The sequence below is a fragment of the Atheta coriaria genome, unplaced genomic scaffold (genome assembly GCF_025399875.1).
Source record: "Atheta coriaria isolate IRGN ID8LTWV9N9 unplaced genomic scaffold, Caltech_Dcor_3.1 hic_scaffold_4_pilon, whole genome shotgun sequence".
In the NCBI taxonomy this organism is placed as follows: domain Eukaryota; kingdom Metazoa; phylum Arthropoda; class Insecta; order Coleoptera; family Staphylinidae; genus Dalotia; species Dalotia coriaria.
In genome coordinates, this window is record NW_027045446.1 from 210,661 (window position 1) to 232,736 (window position 22,076).

At 36.2% G+C, this 22,076-nt stretch overlaps 4 protein-coding genes across 8 annotated transcripts; 2 read left to right on the top strand and 2 right to left on the bottom strand.

The window, feature by feature from the left end:
* Positions 1–373: 373 nt before the first annotated feature.
* LOC135790543 (dehydrodolichyl diphosphate synthase complex subunit nus1-like) lies at positions 374–1,791 on the bottom strand. Its single transcript, XM_065300780.1, has 2 exons — positions 1,132–1,791; positions 374–1,059 (listed from the first exon to the last, which is right to left on the bottom strand). The coding sequence occupies exons 1-2, from the start codon at positions 1,415–1,417 to the stop codon at positions 632–634; spliced, it is 714 nt and encodes a 237-aa protein (XP_065156852.1). The 5' UTR covers positions 1,418–1,791; the 3' UTR covers positions 374–631.
* A 2,207-nt stretch (positions 1,792–3,998) lies between these two features.
* Positions 3,999–5,833, bottom strand: LOC135791424 (26S proteasome non-ATPase regulatory subunit 4-like). Of its 2 annotated transcripts, none has more exons than XM_065301836.1 (7): positions 5,645–5,833; positions 5,402–5,542; positions 5,236–5,347; positions 4,978–5,184; positions 4,750–4,917; positions 4,436–4,697; positions 3,999–4,369 (listed from the first exon to the last, which is right to left on the bottom strand). In XM_065301836.1, the coding sequence occupies exons 1-7, from the start codon at positions 5,668–5,670 to the stop codon at positions 4,125–4,127; spliced, it is 1,161 nt and encodes a 386-aa protein (XP_065157908.1). In that variant the 5' UTR covers positions 5,671–5,833; the 3' UTR covers positions 3,999–4,124. The 2 variants fall into 2 exon arrangements, with proteins under 2 accessions (XP_065157908.1, XP_065157909.1); XM_065301837.1 differs by having other exon boundaries at positions 3,999–4,351; positions 5,645–5,832.
* Positions 5,834–5,870: 37 nt separating this feature from the next.
* On the top strand, positions 5,871–8,302 carry LOC135791423 (histone-lysine N-methyltransferase SMYD3-like). Of its 2 annotated transcripts, none has more exons than XM_065301835.1 (7): positions 5,871–6,080; positions 6,566–6,705; positions 6,766–7,007; positions 7,117–7,421; positions 7,484–7,763; positions 7,848–7,983; positions 8,040–8,302. In XM_065301835.1, the coding sequence occupies exons 1-7, from the start codon at positions 6,078–6,080 to the stop codon at positions 8,251–8,253; spliced, it is 1,320 nt and encodes a 439-aa protein (XP_065157907.1). In that variant the 5' UTR covers positions 5,871–6,077; the 3' UTR covers positions 8,254–8,302. The 2 variants fall into 2 exon arrangements, with proteins under 2 accessions (XP_065157907.1, XP_065157906.1); XM_065301834.1 differs by having other exon boundaries at positions 5,873–6,080; positions 7,821–7,983.
* Positions 8,303–8,400: 98 nt separating this feature from the next.
* On the top strand, positions 8,401–14,504 carry LOC135791422 (uncharacterized). Of its 3 annotated transcripts, none has more exons than XM_065301830.1 (5): positions 8,401–8,562; positions 9,056–9,454; positions 9,510–9,701; positions 9,893–10,024; positions 10,125–14,504. In XM_065301830.1, exons 3-5 carry the CDS (start codon positions 9,522–9,524, stop codon positions 12,006–12,008), a joined length of 2,196 nt encoding a protein of 731 aa, XP_065157902.1. In that variant the 5' UTR covers positions 8,401–8,562; positions 9,056–9,454; positions 9,510–9,521; the 3' UTR covers positions 12,009–14,504. The 3 variants fall into 3 exon arrangements, with proteins under 3 accessions (XP_065157902.1, XP_065157905.1, XP_065157903.1); XM_065301831.1 differs by having other exon boundaries at positions 8,403–8,562; positions 9,059–9,454; XM_065301833.1 differs by lacking the exon at positions 9,893–10,024.
* The last annotated feature ends 7,572 nt before the right edge of the window (positions 14,505–22,076 follow it).

Consider the following 22,076-nt stretch of genomic DNA (forward strand, 5'->3'; position numbering starts at 1 on the left):
ACCAATAATGTTCTCACAAGTATTTTATACGCGTGCAATTTTGATAAGGCATCTGATATCGCTAATTAGTTGATTATTACTGTGTTATGTCATGGACAGTCATGAACTTTACATAATTACGTATTTTTTCATACATTTAAATATTTCCAACTTGTTTTTAGTAATATTAATGATTGCAAATTGATTTATTGTTAAATTGTGCGTATTTTTGAACTTCATAGTAAAATATACGCTAAAATACTTGTGCGCATTAATAGTTAGGCAACCAACATTACACGCAACAATTTTCCTACGCAAGAACAAAATATAAATCAATCAAACAATAAAAATGTCGTGCGTTTCGTGCAAACATACGTAAGAAGACAAACGAAAATATTTACATTGTGCCCACCCGAAATGCGTGCGTTCTCATTTTATTATTATTTTCCACTTTTTATTACTTATTACATCTCCCAGTGATGCGTTCACTTTGTTTAAGTTGAAATCAAATAATGTTACAAATGACTGTACACAACTAAACGTGTTTTGATAAAAAACGAATGTACAAATTACGTTAATGGCATAACTGAGCCAACACACGCTCAGCTACTGAAACAATTCAACTCATCCTACGGAATTGTAACACAAAAGTTCATTTGCCTACGCGCTGCTGACATTTACTATAACACTGCAGCACCGAGAAGAATTCACGCTCATCGAACGCGTGCAAATGGCGCCCGGCGTGTATAAACTCAGTGAGACGAATCTGCCACGGCGGATATCCGCACAGATTCAAATACTCCCCGAAATAGATCGCCAGTTGCGGATCGGGGAACTCATAGTTGGTCAGCAGGTGTTTACTGATGATGGGCACTGTTAAAACCTGCTCGGTGTGTGATAATTGTCGACATGCATCGACCAGGGAAGCACGACCAGCCGATAAAATCTTTACATGCACTTTCGGCCCTGCGAATCCGTTCTTTCCGGTTGTATTTGCTCCATGCCAGATTAACCTCTGACTTTTATTCATTCTCGATTGAATTCTCTTCATTAATTCATCTTCCCACTTAACTAAAAGACCTAAAAATTTAAAGATATTAAAATTATTAATTAAACTTTGTTGTTTATAAGTTTTTAAAGTGTTTTGCTTACCCAGTGGGTCATAAAAAGACACATATTGTATATTTGTGGCAAGCGACCACAAAACCAAGTTAACTAGAATGTCAAGATGCTTGGAGTTGGTGGATGCTGGTGATGTTGGTGGACTAGAAGGCAGCAGCACGGTTAAATGCTGTGGTAGCTTCCTCAGCTGCGGCAGTTTGTCGCCGCGTAGCAGTCTGTTGTATACCAGGAGGTAAACATCACGAGTTTGTGTAATTAGCGCGACCACCGTGTGCGCCAATAACCATAGCACATAATAAAAGTAATCACTAACCATTTTATTTGGCGCAGTTTGCTATGTATCTATGTAATAGTACTATTTGTTATTTTAAACTTTGCATTAATCAACTTCTAGGAGCGTTTTAAGCAGGAATTAATTCTGTAACAAGTCAGGTGTCGCGATTGTACGGATGTACTCATGATGCAAGGTTACAAACGTCTGATTAACACTTGGGAGTATCAATAATTCCGCACGCAGATGTGCAGTGTGTGTGTGTGATAATAATGTTTCGGGGTTTGGTGGCTCGTGTGTTCCGCTGGAGATGATGCAAGAATGTGAGGCGTTTCGGAGGTTGTAGTCGCGATGTACCGACGAGCCACGCACCGACACCGACTGATCCGAAACGCTGTACGTTGCTATCTGTCGAGTCAACGCGCGACGAAAATGAAAATAAAAACGAGCTACGAGTGGGCAATCAGTGCCGGGATATTTGAGATTTCAAATTAAGTAAGTTTTTTTTCTTGCCACATAAGTAATTACCTGTATAATAATGTCAAAAATGGTGGGTGATTGTAATTGTGGCTAATTATTGGCTGTTAATTTAATTATTATTACTTTAAAGCATAAAATAATTAATAATTTAGTGAATATAGTGATTTTCTGTGGTGATTTAGTTAAGATTCTGTCAAAAAGGGTTCAAAGCATGTCAAAATTAGGTTAGGTTAACATAACCTAAAATATTTTTTTAAAACTTTTAAGTCACGTTTTTTTAATCTTTAATGTGTTTTTCAATTAACTAATGACTAAAACTGCTTCCATAATAATCAACTTGCGTCATTTTTGGTATGTCTATCTTGTTTTTTCCTACTTTTTGTAAGTCTACTGCGAAATATTACAAAGTTGCGTGAATTTCGTTTGCATTCACTTATATTTGCTGAAGTTATCAAAGTGCGAACACGTTTAATCAATTTTTCATATGTTCGGCTGATAACTGATTTGTTCCACGTTGCAAAGTTTAAAACGATGACGGTGCATACGCAACTCGGATACAGAAAGTGATGAATCAAAATAAATACATTATGATAAAATCGCAATGAAAAAACGTCAATATTCATGCAATTTTCGTATGTTTTGTATAGCTGCGAGTATATTGAGGTAACTGCGGTAGTGAGTCAGATAATTTATGAAAAAAACTATCGCGTGCGATGATAACAGGCTTATTTCAACAGTAAAAACGAAAACAACCCAAAATATATAAAAACTTGTCAGGTATAAATATAAATAAAAGGATAAATTGGTTTTGCTGTAAAAATCCCGTTGATTTTTGGTGTTTGTAAACAAAAAAACTATTTTTCTTTAGAAATTCATCTGATAAACATCATTAAACAATATAATTAATTAATAAAACCAATAATTACCATCTATAAGTCATAAAAATGCTTAATATGCAAGTAATGTTCTTGAAATAATGGTTTTTAAGGTTATAATAACATAACTTAACCAAACTTATTCATTGACTGCTCAAATACCCAGAAAAGTACAAAAACCATGTAGATATTAATATAAAACGATAAAAATGATAATTATACTTTAAATTCCCGTCGATTTTTGTTGTTTATAGCAAAAAAAATCTATTTTTCTGCTAAATTCAACTGATAAACGTCATTAAACAATAAAATTAATCAATTAAACCAATAATTACCATCTATAAGTCATATAAATGCATAATATGCAAGTAATGTTCTTGAAATAATTGTTTTTAAGGTTATAATAACATAAATTAACCAAAGTTATACATTGACTGCTCAAATACCAAGAGAAGTACAAAAATCATGCAGATATTAATATAAAACGATAAAAATGATAATTTTACTTTAAATACCCGTTGATTTTTGTTGTTTACAGCAGAAAAATCTATTTTCTTGATAAATACAATTGATAAACGTCATTAAACAATAAAATTAATCAATTAAACCAATAATTACCATCTATAAGTCATAAAACTGCATAATATGCAAGTAATATCCTTGAAATAATGGTTTTTAAGGTTAACATAACATAACCTAACCAAACTTATTCATTGACTACTGAAATAGAAGAAAAGTACAAAAACCATGTAGATATTAATATAAAACGATAAAAAGGATAATTTTACTTTAAATTCCCGTCGATTTTTGTTGTTTATAGCAGAAAAATCTATTTTCTTAATAAATACAACCGATAAACGTCATTAAACAATAAAATTAATCAATTAAACCAATAATTACCATCTATAAGTCATAAAGATGCATAATATGCAAGTAATGTTCTTGAAATAATGGTTTTTAAGGTTAACATAACATAACCTAACCAAACTTATACATTGACTGCTCAAATACCAAGAAAAGTACAAAAACCATGTAGATATTAATATAAAACGATAAAAAGGATAATTTTACTTTAAATTCCCGTCGATTTTTGTTGTTTATAACAAGAAAAAACTATTTTCCTCTAAATTCAACTAATAAACGTAATTAAACAATAAATTTAATTAACTACCATCAAAAAATCATATAAATGCATAAATATGCAAGTAAAGTCCTTGAAATACTCACCATAAAAGAATATCTAATGTTTTTCAAGGGAAAAATTTAAAACATTGTATAAATCATACACCCTATATATTCTTAGTGCAGTTTATAAGTAAAGTAATAAGCTCCCATTTAAGGAGCACAAATATTCAGATAAGATACGATCAGTACTGGATTTCATAAAAAAAATGGATTTATTTCTTCTCTGCTTTGTCCTCCTTGTCGTCTTTCTTCTTATCCTTGCCAAGATTACCCACTGCTTGACGAATGGCCTCAGACTGCGGATCAACACCCGGCAGATTCTCCAGTACACTTTGCAGGAACGCTGGGTCATTCATCACTTCAGAATAGTCTTCATCGCCTTCCACATCCATGGATTCCTCGCTTTTCTTTGAAGTTACTTGCGACGTGGACGATGATTCTATACCATCAACATTTTCTATTATATATTTTACATAAAATTTAAAAATAGAAATAATAGGATTATGGATTAATTAGTGCTTACGAGTATCCTGCATAGACATCTGCACAGCGAACGCGATTTGTTCTTCTTCTGTCATGTTAGCGAAATCAACGCTGGCGTGTGAACCAACCGGCTCAGTAGCGTCTTCTTCCATGGACATAGCCAGGGCTCTCTCTAGGAGAGCTTCTTCGGTTGGTTCCTCTTTGATAGCAGCTGGGACGCTTTCCGTTGTAGATGCTTGCTTTGCGCGAGCGGCGTCACTTTCTTGACGCTGGCGTTGTTCCTCCATGGAAACACGCAATGCCTGCGGATTTTTAGATTAATTTTAAGTGAAAAACGATATAAAATAAAATTACCAAAGCTAATTCGGGGTCTTCATTCGGATCGACACCGAATTCGAAACCGGAAGTGCCAAGACCCGCGCCACCGGTACCATCTTCACCCTGGATGATCGGAGAAGTAATGAGAGCGTCCGATAGATGGGGACCTGGTGGAACAGTTACAAGATGGCTACCAGTACCATCCTGTAAATGCAATATTTAATAATTTGGTTATTTTAATGGTTTAAATGATGGTTTTCATACTTTTCCGTTTAGAGTGTTGACAAAAGTAGTGAGGACATCAGTATTGATGGTTTCCTCACCGAAACTGATCAAATCCACGTTGACTTTCTCTTTTTTCAACTTCTTAGCCAATTTAACCAGTTCTTTCTCTTCAGCAGCGACTGGACTACCGACAAACGCGACGATACGCATCTTGTGGTTCTTCCCTTGGCGATGTTTCAACGCCAGCTGATAAAATAAACATATTAACACTTAAAAATTAAATTTTTATATACGTACATGAGCAATTCTGATGCCTGTGTGCAGATTAATGTCACCATTTGGGTTTACTTGATGCAATTTGGACAAGATTCTGCCGACATCACTTGTTAAAGTTGCCAGAACTTCCACACTACAAAATATTTCTATTAATATTAATGATATTATTATTTTTTTAAATATTTACTTTGCGAGTGTAAGTAATCCTACATTATTCTCTGGATTAGACCTGGTTTTTGAATGGCAGACTAAATTCACTGCATCTTGTTGAGCTTGGAGTCTTGTAGGCACGAAATCTCCGTTTCGCATGTAGTCGCTGTTATCAACGCTGTAAACATTTAGAAATTAATTAATATTTGATACAAAGGAGAACAAGATGCAAAGTCATCTGACATTATAGGTTAGCTAAAGTGATGTTTAATTTACTCACCATATCATTGTACTTTCCAGAACCATTTTGAGGATATTTTACGTGTTTTACGCTGTACTGTAACTGGAAATTTGATAATTTTCCTTCAAAATTGTTCGTGAAATGAATTCTCGATTGAGTGAAAAATGCAAGTTGGTTTGTAGGTGAAAGACCGAATTGTCAAACACAGATTGTGTTTATAGTATGAAAAATACTGCATAGGTGGTGCTGTAATTCAAAATAAGAAAGTAATCATGGCAACACTGTAACCGTGACATTCGACGAAAACAAATGAAAAACGTTGTTTGTTTCTTGATTGTTACATGTTAATAATCATCAAAATAATTCTTATAAATAATAGAATAGCTTTAAATACAGAAAATAACTAATAACTACATGTGTGTTGTAGAATTAAATCTGTTATGATTGTTAACAATCGCATCAGTGTAACAAAATGGTAGGTTATATTTTCTTCACTATTTTTGGCCCCTTAAGTTTCCCACTGACGACTTTCCTCAAAACATCCGCTTTTAAAAATAGCAACCAGCGCACGTAGTAATCGCGCGCAATCAATGTGCGTACGATTTTAAATATAGCACAATTGTAAACTGCACATTAGCCCAACACCTTGATGTCGTTCAAAACAAAAAAACTATGTAATAACTATTGCAGTTGCATTTGTGCCCTTGACTATTGAAACGTGCCAGCATTTTATGCCAAATTACAAATCACAACACTTCCATTGGTCCCAACTGTAATATCTAATATAATGATTGCACAGTTACTGCTCAACTGTGTGCTCAATTAGTTAAGTCATTTTAAATATATCAGCAAAATATGTATTGGTGTCCTCTTTCGAATTCCGCAAAGAGGAAATTTATAAATAGCAGCAATATTCACTGGTACCTGAAAATAAAATAAATTTCCTGCTTGATATTTTAGTCTGCAGCCGGCGAGGACGACAGCAAGATGCGTTTGCAAAAGAAAATCAGCGCCGGGACAACTTTACTCAAGGAGCAGCCGTTCGTTTTCGTACTCAGCTCGAAACTACACACACAGTACTGCGACAATTGCTTTCAGAAGTTAGTAAAGTTAAAATATTACTTTAAAAACTTTTAAAAAACTAAATTTTATTGTTTTAGAGGGCAGTTATTGAAGTGTTCCAACTGCCAGTTTGTGTATTATTGTGGAAAAGGTTGTCAGCGTGAGGCATGGTCAATTCACAAGCCGGAATGTGTGAGTTTGCGACGTGTTGCACCTCGGGTGATACCAGATGCAGCTCGACTTCTTGCACGACTCATTCGGAAACTCCGCAAGGGTGGAGATCTTGTGAAAAGTTACTATACAGAAGGAAACTTTCGAATGTTTAAAGATCTCATGTCACGTAAGTAAATAAACAAAGTGTTAGAATTTAAAACCTATTTTATTAAAGTTTAATTAGTATTTTTGATGTTTTTAAATTTAAACTTGATTTTTCATGATTTTTCCTCTAGATTACACGGATTTGAAGGAAAACTCGAAGAAAATGGAACATTTTGTATCTTTATGCGGTGTTTTATTCGATTTTCTCGGCGGTGAATCACTTCCCAACTCAGCGGAGCTGATGGGCATGTATGGCCGAATGTGCGTCAATAGTTTCAACATCTGTGACGCTGAAATGGTCGCCTTGGGCACGGGTATTTATCTCGGTGCGTCGGTGATTGATCATTCATGTCGCCCGAATGCGGTGGCGACTTTTGAAGGCACCACACTCTATATTCGTGCGATTGAAGACCTGCCATGTTTAGACTGGACACATGTAAGTTATTTAAAACAATCTTTTGCATTTCCATAAAAATATTCATTAATTGTTGGTTGTAGATACATATTAGTTACATTGATGTAATTGCAACGACGGAAAGTCGCCGGGATGAACTCCAGCACACTTATTATTTCATCTGTCAGTGTCCAAAGTGTGTGGATACAAGCAGTCATTATGTTACAGGCGCTGCATGTCAGCATTGTATCATTGGCTGTGTGAATAGTAAAACTTTCAAGTGTGAGGATTGCGGCGAGGCTGCTAGTATTGAATTCATCGAAAAGTTTCGCGAAATTGTTGAATTCTCCGATGGACATTTAAAAAACATGCAGGATATGGCTTGTAAGTGTTAATTTAAGTTATTTTCTTTGTAAATGTATAAAAATAACTTATGTTTAGATCTGGATGTGTGTAAATTTTGTCTAGACAGGCAGAAAGGTGTCCTGCACAAGTTAAATCGTCAATATGTAAGAACTCTGGACCTGGGCTTTCAGGCTAGCATCGATTTCGGTCAGTGGAAGGATGCGCAAGTGTTTGCAACGGAATTAATCGATGGATACAAGTATATTGATTAGTTTTTTTATGAGGATTCCATATTTTATTAATGTTTTGTTATAGAATGTACTATGGGGATGTGCATCCGTTGTTGGGGTTGTTGTACTTGAAACTGGGGAAGATTTTAGTCTACAAGGCAAAGTGTAATGATGCTTTGCAATATTTAAAACTGGCGTTTGATAATCTCAAGTTAACACATGGTGATACCAGTAGATTATTTCGAGATGAATTGTTGCCATTGATGCAGCAAGCGCGATTAGAAACCGGATCTTTTTAAGTTTTGTATATTATATTGTAAGAATGTTTCTGTAAATCTATTATTCCAATTGGATGTGTTTGTTATTTGTAAATTTGTTTGTAATGCGCTGTTGCCATGTTCATGCAATGGCGGATGTCGTGCGCGTTCGTCTGATTCCGAACACTGCGTCATCCGCGTCGCACGGCCTTGGCGTACTGCCCAAGCGCACTTCGAGCGGGATTCATTCCGATTGGCACTTTGGCCATTGTGCCTGGCTGCCATGTTTTGTTAACTGTGGGGTGTGTTGAGGTGGATTTTCGGCAGCAGAACATCAGCCCCGTTTGTAAGGTAAACCCTCCATGGATTTATTTCAACTAGACGCGCGAATTGCGTCAATGGCGCGCCTGTACACGAACATAATTGCCGTTGTTCTGATCCTAACGTGGTGACGGCCCTCCCGACGATGCTCGCGTGCAATTCGGCGGTACATTGTGCAATATGCATGCACATCGGCCTTGCAAACGTCACAACAATGAAATTAGTATTAAATCTACTGTATTCTAGTGCAATACACATACACACCACACTATTCTCTCTCTAAATGACGATAATTATAGCCCGTAATAGGCCTAGACGGTCGCCAGACATCGTCAGCGACAAAGAGTCGTCCGTAATTGCATCGCACTTTATTTATTTGTTCGATACGCGCGCGCCAGCCGACGAAGGAGAAAGTCTATTTTTGCGCGTGCAGTCTACTCGCATTCGTGCGCTATAATTAAGGAAAAAAAAATACATGTTGCTATTATTCAGTCATTCATGTTTCTTGTATTTGTTGTTCCAGCAGTTACGATGGGGGTCTGCAACAAGAAGACGAAAAAGGACACCGACTACTAAATAACTACCAACAACTAAACAAGACACCACTAAACTACTGACTAATCCACACACGCTCACACACTTATATTCGCGAAGTAAAACGACCACCACCATCAAAACACACACACACGCGCAGCAGCTAATGATGCGTCTGATTATTTGCCCAGCCACGAAGAATTTTTTATACCATGTGTAGGAGAAGAGCAATAGTTAGTCGCAGCCACCCACACGCTCGTACTTCTGCAGGACGGCAGGATCCAAGCTGCCAAGGAGGCGCCAAACGAGCGAAGAACGCGCGCCGCACCGGCACGCGTGAGCTATTTTGAAGTCCACGCATGGCCATCGTCGCCCTTCGCAATCGCAGGTACCAAATAACAAGTGTGCTTTGTATAATTCTGTTTTTAACGCTTTATTTGTAGCTAAAATATATTATGAAGTATCCGCAACTGGTGTCCATGCCATCGGCCGTCTCTGATTGGCTTGAAGAGCAGTTGGAAGCGCGCGGAATCGACGCCGTCGTCTACACGCGTTACGTCTTGAGCTTATTGTACCGCGACCCCGTCGATATCATTTGTCCCGACCAGGACCTCCATATCACTCATCCAAACAAGGTAATGAAACGTTTCCATTGTCGATAATCTCTTACTAATGAGCGTAGTTTTGCAAATATTTTTGTCAATATTATTATCCGATAATTACCCTCTTAATGGCCAAACTGTTATTGTAACTTGGGGTTGAGAGAAGGGATGGCAGTGCATGTTGGGTAGAGATTACTGAAGCATGTGTCGTTTCTATTGCGTAGGAAGTGAGACGTGCTGGAGGCGGTAGAAAACGCCTCTGCCGTTCGAGCGACTACTCGCATTGGGGGCATGCCGACGCAGATCGACTTAAACGTTCGGCAGCCGTTGAATGTCTGAAGTCCGCTTCTGATCAGGTACAGTCCGAAAATTAACACGAATTGTTTTCTATGTGTGTATTTGTGTTTTTGTGATGTTTTTGAAGAATTGTTCTGACTGATTTTGTATTTTTGGTAGAAATGTGGCATTGAATCGCTCGTGGATGAACTCTGTGCTAAGCTGAAGGAGATCCAGCGCGAGGGTGAAGTCGTCAGCGTCGAGGAACCGCGGATTGCAAAGGAGACAAAGGCCGTCCGCATCCCGAAGAAGCTCTCCGAGCGTGACTCGGCCCGGCGTTACTACGCCGCGTTTCCGGCGTTAGCGCGCACTCCCTCGAACCCGAGCCCGAAGCTGGTCCACTTTATACCGAAGTGGCTCGGCTCGCCAAAGCGACGCATCGCGGGTAAAAAGTCTCAGCGTGGTGCCGCCAGTCTGGAGGAAAAGTTGCACTGCAAGCAGGAAGCGGAAATGAAGGCGCGCTCGACTGGTAAGCACCGTTTTAACTATTTTTCGCGCGGCGTTGCTGGCGGGCACAAAGAACAAGCGCGCAGGGAGGCTGAACCGCTGCAACACTCCGCCGTGATGAACGAGGAGGCGATGTACGAAGACCTGCCGGTGCTTGGCGATATTCGCGACTTGCTTGATTCGCCATCGCCACCGTCGACAATGATGCCCGTCGATTTGATGAACCTGGCGAACATGACCGACACGGGCAGCAATAAGTTTCTGCAGTGTGGCACCAATATTATTAGTTCCATTTGGTCCACGAGTAAGGACTCGCTGCAGCCGGTTGATCTGGATCATGAATTCAGCAACATTCGCATTGATCACGGTGTTTGGGCGTCACCGCCGCAGTCGTTCTTTGACGACGAGAGCGGTGGTGATGAGTGGAGCTATACAATGCAGCGTTGGTCTGATGGTTACGAACAGGAAAGCCTCGTAGCTAAAAGTTTGCTTAAACTGAATCACAATCGCGACGATAGTTGTTTCGCTGAGGTTCGCCCGCGCAGTCGCTTTACTGTGCGCGCTAATCAAGCGCCCGTCTTGAGTCCCCGACCTGTGGAAGATGTGGAAGCGGATGCGCTTGTGCCGAAAGATGATCTCTTGCACTCGGACAGTAGTCACTTTAAGCCGATCAATGAAAAAGCCGAGGCCAAGAATCGTGTGTACGCCAACGGCACTACTTTTGCCATTCATGCTAACTTGGACGTGGTGGCATTCCAGCGCAGCGAGAGCGGCACTTTGTTTCTGCAAGAGTCCGGGTGCAATAAGCGCTATCAGGAGTATAAAAAGGATCTGTCGAACAACAATTTGCGCCTGAAGTTCATTGTTAATCCGAATGATAAAGGCTGTCAGACAGACGCTGCAGACTTGGATGTTTCACTCTCGCGATTGGCTTTTACACTCACCGACTGTGATGTGTACAGCGATGATATCGATGCGTACTTTGATGAGCAGCTCTCGGATGCCGAGTCGTCGGAGCAACGCCCCGATAGCATGATGGCGGAGCTTTTTGGCAAGGAGCATAAATGCGAGCAGTGTTGCGGCGATTCGCCGTGGTCACAGCGTCAGCAACTTGCCGGAAGTGCGGCCAGCTCCAACATCTGGAACGGCGAAATATGCATGTCGTGTTTGCGCGCCAGCCACTCTTCCGACGGCGGTGCGTTCAAGGTGACCCCGCTGGAGGAGCGTCAGCAGTTGCGCGAGGACATTCAGGAGGACGGCGAACAACTGCTTTCCGATTTGAGCAGCCTGCAGAAGAGCTACATGGAAGAAGATCTACCCTTTGCTGAGAATACTTGCGACATTGGAGCACTCATCTGCTCCACCAACGATGACGATGACGACGACGACCATGGCAACGTACACGGAAACACCGCCGCGTGGAGGCAGTTACGGATCAAGCACAACAGTGGCGGCGTGCCGATACATTCGGCGTCTTTCAGCTTCGCTACACGCCTGCAACAGGACTGTCTGCTGAAAATGGCCACGATTCCGACACTCCGCTCGGTTACTTTGTAATTTTAGTTGTTTCGTTTTTTTTTATTTACGCAACTATTCAAAAGTGCGCAAACGTTTGCAAGCAGGATTATTTCCCAGATTTTTAAATACGCACGCAAATTATGCACGTGCTAGACGAATAAGCCGACCTCAGGAATCTCGGGAAATAACAAAGTAAAGATATATTTTTGTTGCGTGTTATGATATGCATATTATCTGTAACAATCAAAACAGCAAACTTACATAAATTGAAAATAGTTTTTATTGTAGGCAAAGTATGATTTGAAACCATAAATTAGCAAATTTTTTCGATGAGAAGGTAAAAAAAAACACACACAAAAGATGCGTTTAGAGAACGTAATAAGAAATGATGGCGACTTCTTGCACTGGCCGAATATATTTTTTCCCAAAAGGCGCCGAAACCTATAACGAAGTCGCCCCAGTATCTAAATATTTAATTTGTAAATTATTCTATATTCTATAAACATGTTTTATCATTTTTAATTCTAACGATTGTATGTGCAGTAGGAATAATAACAGGAAAACGAGCGACGCAGAACACACAATTGATGAGCGTACAGATGGAAAAGAAAGATGATAATTTAAATAATTTTAAAGCAGAACATGTTAACCGAGTTTAAGTTAATGTGGCATCTGCGGCAGGAGAGATAGTTGTTGTGGGAGGAATGAAAATTAAAGGTTTAAATGTACTTAGTTGAATACTGCTTGAATTTCTTTATGCGAAACAGCGAATCGGTAGTTGATTATAGCAAGATGAACTACACGACATTGATAGGTAATATTCAAGCATAAAATTAAAAACAAAAAAATACACAAAATAATGAAAAACAAATATTTAATAACATAACAAGTATGCGATATACACACGAAGAACGAATGTTGAAGCAAGCAAAAACTGCGTACAGCGCATTAGATTCCTGTAGATATCCGATGGCGATTTGATTATTTAGTCAGAACGAACCAAAGTTACTAATCTAATTACCAAATGAGAAGTACGAATGCTAAGAGTTTACAAAATGATTCGTAGAAATATTTTGTATTAGCACTTGTAATTTGTAATATTGCTCAGAACGGTTGCCCTTTTTTGTGGATAACTAGCGGAATCTAATGGAGAACGAAGCGTCAAAATGATTCAACGAGATTTACATTGACAAGCGCGAATTTGCCATGTGGAAGCTGTGTGTGAATGGGATTTTGTTTGTGCTGATTGTTTTAAATGTAAATGGAAATGTAACAACGCGCAAATGTTGAATATGAGCGAATCGCTTTCGGTTCTTACGCGTTTGATTTCAGAAAGAAATTCTCGTTGCTGAATCAGACATCATGCTACAAATCCAAGCGTGTATAAATTTGTAAACACGTGTTGAGAAACTATAGCGCTTCGACGATTAATTTGGTGCTTTGTTGTTCGAACGCATATGATTAATCACAAGGAAAATCTTGGGAAAATGAACTCTCAAATGGGAAACAGAAACGAGTGTAATAAATTGTATATGTTATTCATAACCGTAGCGCGATTGGTTTCGATACTTTTGCAAGAACGAAAGATTTAATGTATTTGACGAGAGTTTGCCCGAGAGTTATTGAGGAGCGCAAATGCTAAAAATATTCTTATGTTAAAATGTAACAACTAATTATTGATAATATTTTGTTCGGTGGAAAATCTCCGGCGAATAATTGCAACCTCAAGCGTGGTCTTGTTTCGTTTGAGCTTGAGTTTGCAAATGTTCGTCTTGTATCGTGATTTTCTCATTTTATAGTTTATGGAGTATCATTTGTTCGCGATCGACGTTTCCGCGTTGACACATAACATCTTGCCTTGCCGTTGTTATGTTTGACTCGCGACGAAGTAAATGTGTTGTTATATTTTTGTTTCAAAGTTTTTGTTAATTATTATAGTTTGTTGATTTTCATTGGAACTTTCAACACATTCGAAATTTATTAAGTGGTGACGTCGATCGTATTTAGTTAATCTAAAAAGCAAACAGTCAACTTACAGGAAATTAGGAATCAAACACGCGTCGATGTCCAAACGCATTTTATGTTTGTCTGTAGGCGTTGTCTCTTTTTAATTTTTCGTTGAATTCGTCATATTACGGTATCAAATTTGAGATGAATTGAGATATGTTTAGTGCCTATTTTCACTTATTCGTATGCCTTAACACTTATTATATCAATTACTCTTTCAAAATATGGTGTTGAACACGACAATTTGTGAACAGAGCAAAGGAAGTGTTGGAAAACGAAGTGCAGTCATGTTTCGGCTTGCATTTTACATGTAATAATGAGAATTTATACCATATATCTTAGTGATGCAATTCAAAACACCTGTATTTTGAGAGTAAATTCAAATAAAACAATGCGGACACTAATGATATTGTAAATCAGATTCAAACTGAAACTATACGAAATTAGATATATTGAACAAAGATGCAAAAATAATTGAAGGAAATACAATGCGAACAGAATAAAGAACATAAATGTTATTCCTTGCAATCAGTGTTTTTATTTTATTTATAATGTTCCCTGAGTTTGCTCCTGAGCCTTCTTTTTCAGTGGAATGGACACGAGATTTTTTACAACATACATACCCTTAACCCTTCCCAAACCTTGTCAAAGTGATGTGGAAAACACCCTGTATCTCTTGCGCTAATTTACTTTCTATGTGTTTTTCGCCGCCATATTATACTCCAAGACACTATTTTATTATGCATTCTCTTTCAGCCTGCTAGACTCTTTGGAAGTGCCCTAAAATGCCCTTCAAACGTTGGCAATTTTATGAAAATTTGAAAACATTATGTACAAAATACACTGTATCTCCTGAACTAATTGACTTTCCCAAAGTTTCTCAGCGTCATATTAGAGTTCAACAGATCCTCTTTTCAATGAATTTTATTTCAGTAATCTAGGCCCTTTGGAAGTGCCCTGAAATGCCCTTTAAATGTTGCCAATTTTATGAATATTTGAAAACATGGTGCGGAAAACACCCTGTATCTCGTGGACTATTATACTTTCTTGGAATTTCTTGATGCCATATTATAGTTCAAGAGCCCTTCTTGACGATGCAATAAATATTAACCCGCTATTCCTTTTGGAAGTGCCCTAAAATACCTTTTAAAAGTTGGCAAGTTTGTGAAAATTTGAAAACATGCTATGGAAGACAGCCTGTATCTCGTGAACTAAACGATTTTCTTAAAGTTTTTCAACGTCATGTTAAAGTTTAAGAAACCCTCTACATTATGCATACCCTTTAAACTCTGTAAATCCTATGAAAGTGCCTTAAAATGCCCTTTAAATATTTTTGACCAATAAATTTCATTTTTGGTTGAATAACAGGGTCAAACTTTTTTATTAATTTTTTTTTGGTCGAAGAACAGAGTCGAATTTAATTTCCTAAAAAAATTTCGACCGAACAACAGAGTCGAACTTTTTTGTTAAAAAAATTTTTGGTCGAAGAACAGGTTCGAACTAATTTTCTTAAAAAAATTTTCGGTCGAACAACAGGGTCGAACTTTTTTCCTAAAAATATTTTCGGTTGAACAACAGGGTCGAACTTTTTTCCTAAAAATATTTTCGGTCGAACAACAGGGTCGAACTTTTTTCTTAAATTTTTCCCGTGATACCGGCGAAATTAAATTGCGATTATCTCGGGAACTAAAAGGGTTACGGAAAAAAGGACTTCATATTCTTGATCCTTAAAAAATTCTCTACCAGATGGCACCCTTTTGAAAAACGACAAAAGTGCATAAAAAATTTAACGAAAAGATTTTGTTATAAAAAGGCAAAAGATTTCTCTTTTTATGTTCGAAATTAAAAGTTCGAATTTTTAAATTCTGTTTTCGGATCCTGATATATAATATAATTTTGAATCGATTACTTTAATAACATTTTTGCTAACATTTACCGTTTAGGCCTTATTTGCAATTTGAATAAAAAAAAGAATATAATTTGAATAGCAACAAAACATGACTTTGTTAGGGTCATTATTATCAAAACAATTAATTTTAGAACAAAATTTTATTAAGATAAAGTATGTAGAATTACATGTTCTTCAATATGATGCAATAAAAAAGTCATATTTCTAATTTTTATTTTTTTGTCTAGGAAATGATAAAGAAAACGAATAGACCAGTTTTTCTTGCTTATCTTGAAAACCATTAAAGATAAAGAAAAACGGTTTTCATATTCGTATGTAGAATTAAATTTTACATTATATAACATGATAAAATTTACAATTATCAACACTTATGCAATAATTAAAAATGGTCAATAACTTGATAACTAATTAAGATAGCGCAACCAAACTTGGATTTGTGGATTCCTGGCATTGTTTTTCATCAGTTTGGAAAGTTTGGGGAAAATCGAAGAGGTAGTTTTATTTGATCAGTTTTTAATTGACCACTAATTTTTCGAAATAATGATGTTATCGGAAAACTGACTTGATATCTTTCATCCCCTTGGAAAACTAAATCGATTAACGTTTTCCATTTTCTTCTAGCTTTAAAAAAAATTTTTGACTCCAAAAAGAGTCAAGTGTAACCTCTTGATTCTTTTGAGTGGTCTTTGGTCAACTTTGGAAAATGGAAAATCTAAATCTGCCATTTTATAGATCCTTGCCACCTCATGAACAAAATGAAGAAAGTTCTTTTCTAACTTTATTACTTTCCGAGAAAATTGCAGCGGAAAATTTTAAAGACACATGTTATATTTGAAATTATTAAAATGTTATCTTACCTAGGATTTCATACTGAGCAAAATAGTGTTTTCGGTTCTTATTTATCTTTTCTAGTTCCCGAGATAATTGATTCATGAGTCTCTATTCGAGGGTAATTGAAATTTTTAAATTTTGTTTTCAGATTCTGAAAGTAAATTAAATTCTGAATTGGAAATGCAAATTGTATTTTAACATTATTTTTTGTTGAAATACAGGGCCAAACTTTTTTTACAAAATTTGTTCAACCAAAACTCAGAGTTGAAATAATATATTAAAATAATTTTTGCTTGAAGAGCAGGGTCAAACTTTTTGCGTTAAAAAATTTTTGGTTGAAAAACAGGGCCGAATTTTTCGGTTCATTTTTATTCCAATTTCAAGAAAATGTTCAGATTTTAATGAAAAAATTGCCTACTTTTGAAGGACATTTTAGGGCACTTCTAAAAGGTTTAGAGCATTGAAATAAAATACATCGGAAAGAGCGTCTCTTGAACTATAATTTGGCGTCAAAAAACCTGGAGAAAGTATGTTAGATTAGGAGATATAGGGTGTTTTCCACACCATGTTTTTAAATTTTCATAAAATTGCCAACTTTTGAAGGGCATTTTAGGGCACTTCTAATAGGTTTAGAGCATTGAAATAAAGTACATCATAAAGAGCGTCTCTTGAGCTATAAAGTAGCGTCAAAAAACATGGAGAAAATATATTAGTTTAAGAGATACAGGGTGTTTTTCACACCATGTTTTTAAATTTTCATAAAATTGCCAACTTTTGAAGGGCATTTTAGGGCACTTCTAATAGGTATAGCGCATTGAAATAAAGTACATCGTAAAGAGCGTCTCTTGAACTATAAAATGGCGTCAAAAAACATGGAAAAAGTACATTAGTTTAGGAGACACAGGGTGTTTTCCACACCATGTTTTTAAATTTTCATAAAATTGTTAACTTCTGAAGGGCATTTTTGGGCACTTCTACTAGCTTTAGAGGATTGAAATAAAGTACATCGTAAAGAGCGTCTCTTGAGCTATAAAGTGGCGTCAAAAAACCTGGAGAAAGTTTATTAGTTTAGGAGATACAGGGTGTTTTCCACACCATGTTTTCAATTTTTTATAAAGTTAGCATCTTTTAAAGGGCATTTTAGGCCACTTTTAATGGGTGTAAGGGATTGAAATAAAATACATCGTTAAGATAATCTTTTGGACGTTTACAATTAATTGCCTATGAATTTAAACGAATTATAATATATTCATGTCAATTGACAAAATATTGTGTTTTATTTGTTTTTTCCCCTATTTAAGGTTGTTCTTTTTTCAGATTTTTTTGTTTTGTGAATTTAATTTTGGTCGAAAAACAGGGTCGGACGTTTTGTTTAAAATTATTTTTGCTCGAAGAACAGGGTCGGACTTTTAGCTTAAAATTATTTTCGTGCGAAAAACAGGTTCGGACTTATTTCTTAAAATTATATTTGCTCGAAGAACAGGGTCGGACTTTTGGCTTAAAATTATTTTCGTGCGAATTGAATTTAAAATTTCACATGTACATATCTCGAAAACTAAAAAGCATAGGAACAAAAGGATTTCATATGCGTAATCCTTGAGAGATCCTCTACATCATATACTATTAAAATAATTAAATGGTTATTCTCTCAAAACTGAAGAAATGCTATGGTAATATTTATCACTAAATGGTGATTATTATCTAAACTATTAGTCTGATAACAAAATATTACTAAGATAAAGTGTTTATAATCATGTTTACTAACAGCAGCTGCAGAAAAAACATTAAATTTCCAATTTTCATTTTTTGCGTAAGAAATGATGAAGAAAATGTATAAACCAGTTTTTCCCATTTATCTTGCAAACTATTAGAGATAAAGAAAAACTGTTTTCATATTCGTGTGTAGGATTAAATTCAACATTATCTAACACTTTAAAATTTTCAGTTATCAACACTTATGTAATAATTGAAAATGGTCAATAACTTGAAAACTAATTATGATAGCGCAACCAAACCTTCATTAACGGATTCCTGGCACTGTTTTACATCAGTTTAGAAAGTTTGAGGAAAATCGGAGGGGTGGTTTTATTTGATCAGTTTTGAACTTACCGCCCATTTTCCGAAATATTGATGTTATCAAAAAACTGACTAGATATCTTTCATCCCCTTGGAAAACTCTATCGATTGACGTTTTCCATTTTCTTCTAGCGTAAAAAATTATTTTTGAGCCACAAAAGAGTCAAGTGTAACCTCTTGATCTTTTTCGAGTGGTGTTTGGTCAACTTTGGAAATTGGAAAAACTAAATCTGCCATTTCGTAGAGCCATATCACCACATGAAGAAAATGAAGAAAATTTTTCTCTAACTTTATTACTTTCCGAGAAAATTATGTCGGAAAATTTTGTATACAGATTTTATATTTGATTTTTTTTGGTGTTATCCTGTTTAGGATTTGATACTGTGCATCATAGTGTTGTTGGTTTCTGATTATCTCTATTAGTTTCCAAGATAATTGATTCTTAAATCTTGCTGCGAGTACACATTTCACTTAAAGCCATCCACAGGAAACACCCTTGGAGCTATTAAACAAAAAGTTGTATAAATTGGGTAATTAAGAGCTGCTCTACACAACAGTGTTATCAATTTTTAATAAATACTTGAAATACTAATTAAAATGTCAGGCGCCTCCGCCAAATTTTTAATAATTAAAAGTATTGTGCAAGAAATTGAAAATATCTATTTTTTAGGGTGTATTATCATAGAGGGCAATTTTAGCGAGTGATTATTTTAATACATAATTTTAATTTGACACACGGTTTAAAAGATATACGACAAAAACTGTTTAAAGTAATTTGTGTTAATTGTAATCTTTACAACCCAATAGGGCCTAAACAAAGCATGATAAGGACAAATGTTACTAAGATAAGTTAATAAAATTTAATCGTTTGTTAAAAATCCGCAATCAGAATTTAAAAATTCCAATTTTTAATTTTCAACATAAAAAAGAGAAATCTTTTGTCTTTTTTATAACAAAATCTTTTCGTTAAATTTTTTTATGCACTTTTGGTCGTTTTTTATGAACGGTGCTATCTTATAGAGAATTCTTTAAGAATCAAAAATATGAAGTCCCTGTTTGCGTAGCCCTTTTTGTTCTTGAGATAATCGCAAGTTATCCTCGCCGGTTTCACGGAAAAAATTAAAGAAAAAAGTGCGACCCTGTCTTTCGACCGAAAAAATTTTATGAAAAAAGTGCGACCCTGTCTTTCGGCCGAAAAAAATTTGAAGAAAAAAGTGCGGCTCTGTCTTTCGACCGAAAAAAATTTTAAGAAAAAAGTTCGACCCTGTTGTTCGACCGATAAAATTTTAAGAAAAAAGTTCGACCCTGTTGTTCGACCGAAAAAATTTTAAGAAAAAAGTTCGACCCTGTTGTTCGTCCGAAAACATTTTTAATAAAAAAGTTCGACCCTGTTTTTCGACCAAAATTGGTGATTTATGCGGGTGTAAAAAATATTACTTTTAAAGTGTATTTTAGGTACTTCTGGAAGGGTTAGGGATTGTAAAATATGCGTCGCAAAGAGACTCTTTAACTTTAACATAACGGTAAGAAACTTTAAAAAGTCAAATAGTTCATGAGATATAGGGTGTTTTCCACACCATACTTGGCCGTATTTGAAAAAATGCTAATTTTAAAGGGCGTTTTAGGGCACTTCCCAAAAGATCAGCCATTTGAAATAGTAATATGTATCGTGTAGAGGACCCTTGAACTTCTAACTTGGCAGTGAGAAACTTTAAAGAAATCACTAGTTTACGATACAGGGTGTTTTCCACAATTCATATGTTTTCAAATTTTTAAAAATTGCCAACGTTTGAAGTAAAATTTTAGGGTACTTTTAAATGGCTTCAGGGCTGAAATAAAATGCATCGTAAAAGTGGTCTCTTGACTTTATATGGCGTTAAGAAACTCTGGGAAAATATATTAGTTTAGAGATACAGGTTGTTTTCCACACCATCTTTCTAATTTTATAAATTGCTAACTTTTTGAAGAGTGGCTTTTAGGCTACTTCCAAAGCGGGTCTAGAAGCGTGTTAATATTTTAATGCATCGTAAAGAAAAGCGCTTGATCTATAATGTGACGCAAAATAATTAAAAGAAAGTACAAACCTTGAGATACAGGGTTATGATCGACGAGATAAGCAGGGTGTATCCTACAACATGTTTTCAATATATAATATAGAAATTTATTAAATAAATTTTAGAAAGAGCCTTTTGAATGTTAATTGTATTGCAACAGTTTTGGTTTCTATTGTTTTATAATTTTACCAACAAATGTTTTAACAATATTAATAGTTCTAAACGCTACCAAAATAAACTAATAATTAGTAGCGATTTGAATATATCACTTCTTTCCACAATAAATTTCATCATCGTCTTCGTCATCTATTGAATTCCTAAAAGACCTGCGCGGTGATTTGTAAATGACAAACGTTGCTCATATTTATCCTTCCAGATGGGCAATGGATTCACAACCTGCGTAGCCCTTCGATTTGCGCCCGGTAGATTTGAATCGTAGGGCGCCGCACTTCCGCTTGCTTTCAGTCGATTAATGCGACTGTTGGTACTGTAAGCAAAAATAAATATAAGTTTTCATTTACAATTCAGTTATAGCTACTCAACCTACGATCGATTTTGTATGTGAAAAGCCGATAAGTCCAATAATCAGCACTCCACAAATGGCTGATACCACTATCAGTGCAATTTTAGTTTCCTCCAATGATTCAGCATCGGCTGTATACAACGTTTTGTCATCAGCAGGAATATTCCAAGAAAGTTGAAGCTGCGCATAAAAAGTTCAAATTGTTGATTTGACTGCAAAGAAAAAATACGTGTTAAAACAAGTTTCACATCAATCTGCTGCACATTATGCCTTTAATAACATCGCTCTCAATGCCGAATTGGCCTTCTGTATCGATAAAGTACGCAATCAATTTCTGGTGGAACTTATATCGACATTCTATCTTCATTCGTAAGTCGTACATCGTCGTGTGGTCAATGAGATATTAACTTAACATCACTAATTCCAACGGTGTATTTAAATTGTTCTGCTAACACTCCCAATCAACTGCACATTATAACTGCTACATGTTCATTCTTATTACATGTAATACTTACAATTTCTTTTCTTCTGGACATCCTGCAAATTATTCTCAAAAACAGCGAACACAAGTGCACATCGGCAATCACATAGAGTGTAACATGCATTGTGTCGGTGTGTTCTCGTCGTCGGAATCCTCAACGATTGCATCAAATTCCACTCGGCCGCTCGCGCACCGGCGCGTGAAAGTTGCCAATAATTCACCCTTC

What these genes read in the sequence shown, in the direction of transcription:
- LOC135790543 (XM_065300780.1), bottom strand. Translation starts at nt 1,417, where the DNA reads ATGGTTAGTGATTACTTTTATTATGTGCTATGGTTATTGGCGCACACG. An exon ending in GTCTTTTTATGACCCACTGG is followed by an intron (nt 1,060 to 1,131) that starts GTAAGCAAAACA and finishes TTAAATTTTTAG; the next exon opens with GTCTTTTAGTTAAGTGGGAA.
- LOC135791424 (XM_065301836.1), bottom strand. Translation starts at nt 5,670, where the DNA reads ATGGTTCTGGAAAGTACAATGATATG. An exon ending in CAGGCATCAGAATTGCTCAT is followed by an intron (nt 5,185 to 5,235) that starts GTACGTATATAA and finishes TTATTTTATCAG; the next exon opens with CTGGCGTTGAAACATCGCCA. An exon ending in GATGTCTATGCAGGATACTC is followed by an intron (nt 4,370 to 4,435) that starts GTAAGCACTAAT and finishes AATATATAATAG; the next exon opens with AAAATGTTGATGGTATAGAA.
- LOC135791423 (XM_065301834.1), top strand. An exon ending in AAACATGCAGGATATGGCTT is followed by an intron (nt 7,764 to 7,820) that starts GTAAGTGTTAAT and finishes ACTTATGTTTAG; the next exon opens with ATCTGGATGTGTGTAAATTT. An exon ending in GAATTAATCGATGGATACAA is followed by an intron (nt 7,984 to 8,039) that starts GTATATTGATTA and finishes GTTTTGTTATAG; the next exon opens with AATGTACTATGGGGATGTGC.
- LOC135791422 (XM_065301830.1), top strand. Translation starts at nt 9,522, where the DNA reads ATGAAGTATCCGCAACTGGTGTCCATGCCATCGGCCGTCTCTGATTGG. An exon ending in ATATCACTCATCCAAACAAG is followed by an intron (nt 9,702 to 9,892) that starts GTAATGAAACGT and finishes TCTATTGCGTAG; the next exon opens with GAAGTGAGACGTGCTGGAGG. An exon ending in TGAAGTCCGCTTCTGATCAG is followed by an intron (nt 10,025 to 10,124) that starts GTACAGTCCGAA and finishes TATTTTTGGTAG; the next exon opens with AAATGTGGCATTGAATCGCT.